Here is a 2257-nt window from a genome sequence, read left to right as displayed (position 1 = left end):
CACCTGAGTGGCGTCTTCTATTACAGTGACAAGCCTGCTGGCGAGGTGTAGCGAGCGGCACAATGTGCGAGTCGCTCAGCAGTACATGGCAGTAACAGGCAATTTGCCTTGGCAAGGGCAACTCCTGTAGCCCAGCGCTAGCCAACTTGGCTTTTTTACCCCTCACGGCTTGCGAGGCAGGTACGGTACCTGCTTCAAACCTCGATGTCACCCAATGTATGACAGACTCATCGCTAGAATGGCGAGTGTGCATCCGCAGCGCAACACAATCGTGTGCCTGTAAGCTGTATGCAACGCACTGGGTAAAACCGCATGCAGTGCCCATACAGACTTGCCGGCAGGTGCCAGGGCCCAACCTAGGATAAGGTACAACACCCTCGGGAGCTTAATAAGCGCATCAATGCTCAATCCAGAATACCATACTGAACATCGCGCTGCGTCTGCAAATTATAAATCGAGCCCCCAACATCAGCTTAGTCGAGATCACACCGAGCTGGTTTTGCCTCAAACGCTGCTTCCCATAAGCAAGCAGCCCGGCAAATGCAGCGGGGGCAGTCCCTTTTGCGGCTGCTCCGCCAATCGAAGGCCCTGGGGTCGGCGGGTGCGGGGCCGGCAGCGGCGCACACCGCACCCTGCTGCTGCAGCGCGCCGCTGGGGTTCGCCCGCGGCGGCGATGCCGGCTCAGCCCCCTCAACCAGCAGCCGGCCGTTTCTGGCGGACGGCGGGTTCGCCCTAGCTGCATGGCGCGGCGTGGCGACGAAGCGGCGCGCGGCGGGGTCGACCTCGGTGAAGGCAGTGCAGCTCAACTCACTGAGTGACGCTGCGGGGGCTTCTGCAGATGTGAGCAGAGGACCGCATCTGGCCTGCAGACCTTTTGAAGCTCGCATGTAGTTCTTAGCCACTTGCCGAGGGGGGGGGGCTGTGTGCAGTGCTTCGCTGTCCGGGCGTGGCAGCGGCTGGAAAGCGCGTGCACGTTTCCCTCACGCATGCGCTCGCACCTGCTGGGTGCCGCGCCCCCGCCGCGCGCAGCGCAAGCGGTGGGGCAGGGGCGACGGCGGCGACCGCGGAACGTACTGCGGGCGCGGCATCAAAGGACAAAAAGCGCGGAAAGGTGAGAGAGGGGTGCCCTCACCAGAGAGGTGAGGGCTGCACTGGAGAACGGGCGCGCACTCGCAGCGGAGGACTTGAGGTCAGGGGGTTTGGACACACACACACACACACACACACACGCGCGCGCGCACACACACACACTCACACACACGCGTACTGGCGCGTGCGTTGCTTTCTGCACGACACCACGCACGCGCATGCATTCGCATACAAGTGTGCACGGCCCTTGCTTCAACATCACAAACGCACACTCACCCCTGACAGGCCACAAACCCGGCATCCTGTTTGATGGCGGCCAGAAGGAGCTGAAGAAGCTGCCCAAATCGGGCGCAACCCCCAGGTGGGGGGCTGCCACGCGATTGCTGCTGCCTTTCGGCTAAGCCACCCAGCGCCCCAAGAGCTGCCTGCACCGCGTGCCGCTGTGCGGTGCCACCACCAACCTAGTCCCGGCCCTTTTCGACTTATTACCAGCACAACATTTTTATAACCAAACCAAAGGCACACATGCATCGTGCATGCGCGCACGCACATGCCCACTCACAAACACAAACACGCACACTCTCTCTCTCACACACACACACACACTCTTGCTCACACACATATCCACACACATAAAAACTCGCGTCCACGCCCTCATGCGCCCCCTCTCCCAAACCCCAGCAACCCTGTGGTGTACACCAAGGTCAACCTGGGCACGATCATGGACTGGGTGGAGGGGGGCCGCCTGGACCCCAGCCAAGCCATCACCATGCAGGCAGGCCAGGGGGGGGCGCGCAGTTGGGGGCAGCGGCGTCAGCGGTGCCAACAAGCGAGGCGGCGGGGCCGCGGGAGGGATGCACCCGCAGCGCTGCAGGGCCTCGATGGTATAGGAGCTTGCTCAGCTGAGTGATCAGCATGCACTGGGGAATGCATGCTGTCTGGGAGCTTGCAGAAGCTGAGACTAGGGCTCGCATATGCATTCGGCTCGCTGGGTCCTGCTGTGCCCGAGCCCACTGCGCCCATCCGATGACGCGCCACCACTGCCTCAGGACCTGCGCAACTCTGGGGCGGTGGCGAAGCGCGTGCTCTGGGGCGTCAAGCTCCTCGCCTGGGTGCGCGCCGCTCGTGACGTCCCCGCCCCCCCCCCCCCACACACACACACACACAC

At 62.9% G+C, this 2257-nt stretch overlaps 1 protein-coding gene across 1 annotated transcript; it reads left to right on the top strand.

The window, feature by feature from the left end:
• Window positions 1-540: 540 nt before the first annotated feature.
• Window positions 541-840, top strand: MNEG_13714 (hypothetical protein; the record flags this gene model as incomplete). The annotated part of the gene is made up of 1 exon (XM_014037814.1): window positions 541-840. A coding segment is annotated over one exon (300 nt), but the record flags the coding sequence as incomplete, so codon positions are not given.
• Between the last annotated feature and the right edge of the window lie 1417 nt (window positions 841-2257).

Source organism: Monoraphidium neglectum, assembly GCF_000611645.1.
Source record: "Monoraphidium neglectum strain SAG 48.87 unplaced genomic scaffold scaffold03998, whole genome shotgun sequence".
Taxonomy (NCBI): Eukaryota; Viridiplantae; Chlorophyta; class Chlorophyceae; order Sphaeropleales; family Selenastraceae; genus Monoraphidium; species Monoraphidium neglectum.
Note: the sequence above shows the minus strand (reverse complement) of the source record. Positions and strands in the feature narration are given on the sequence as shown.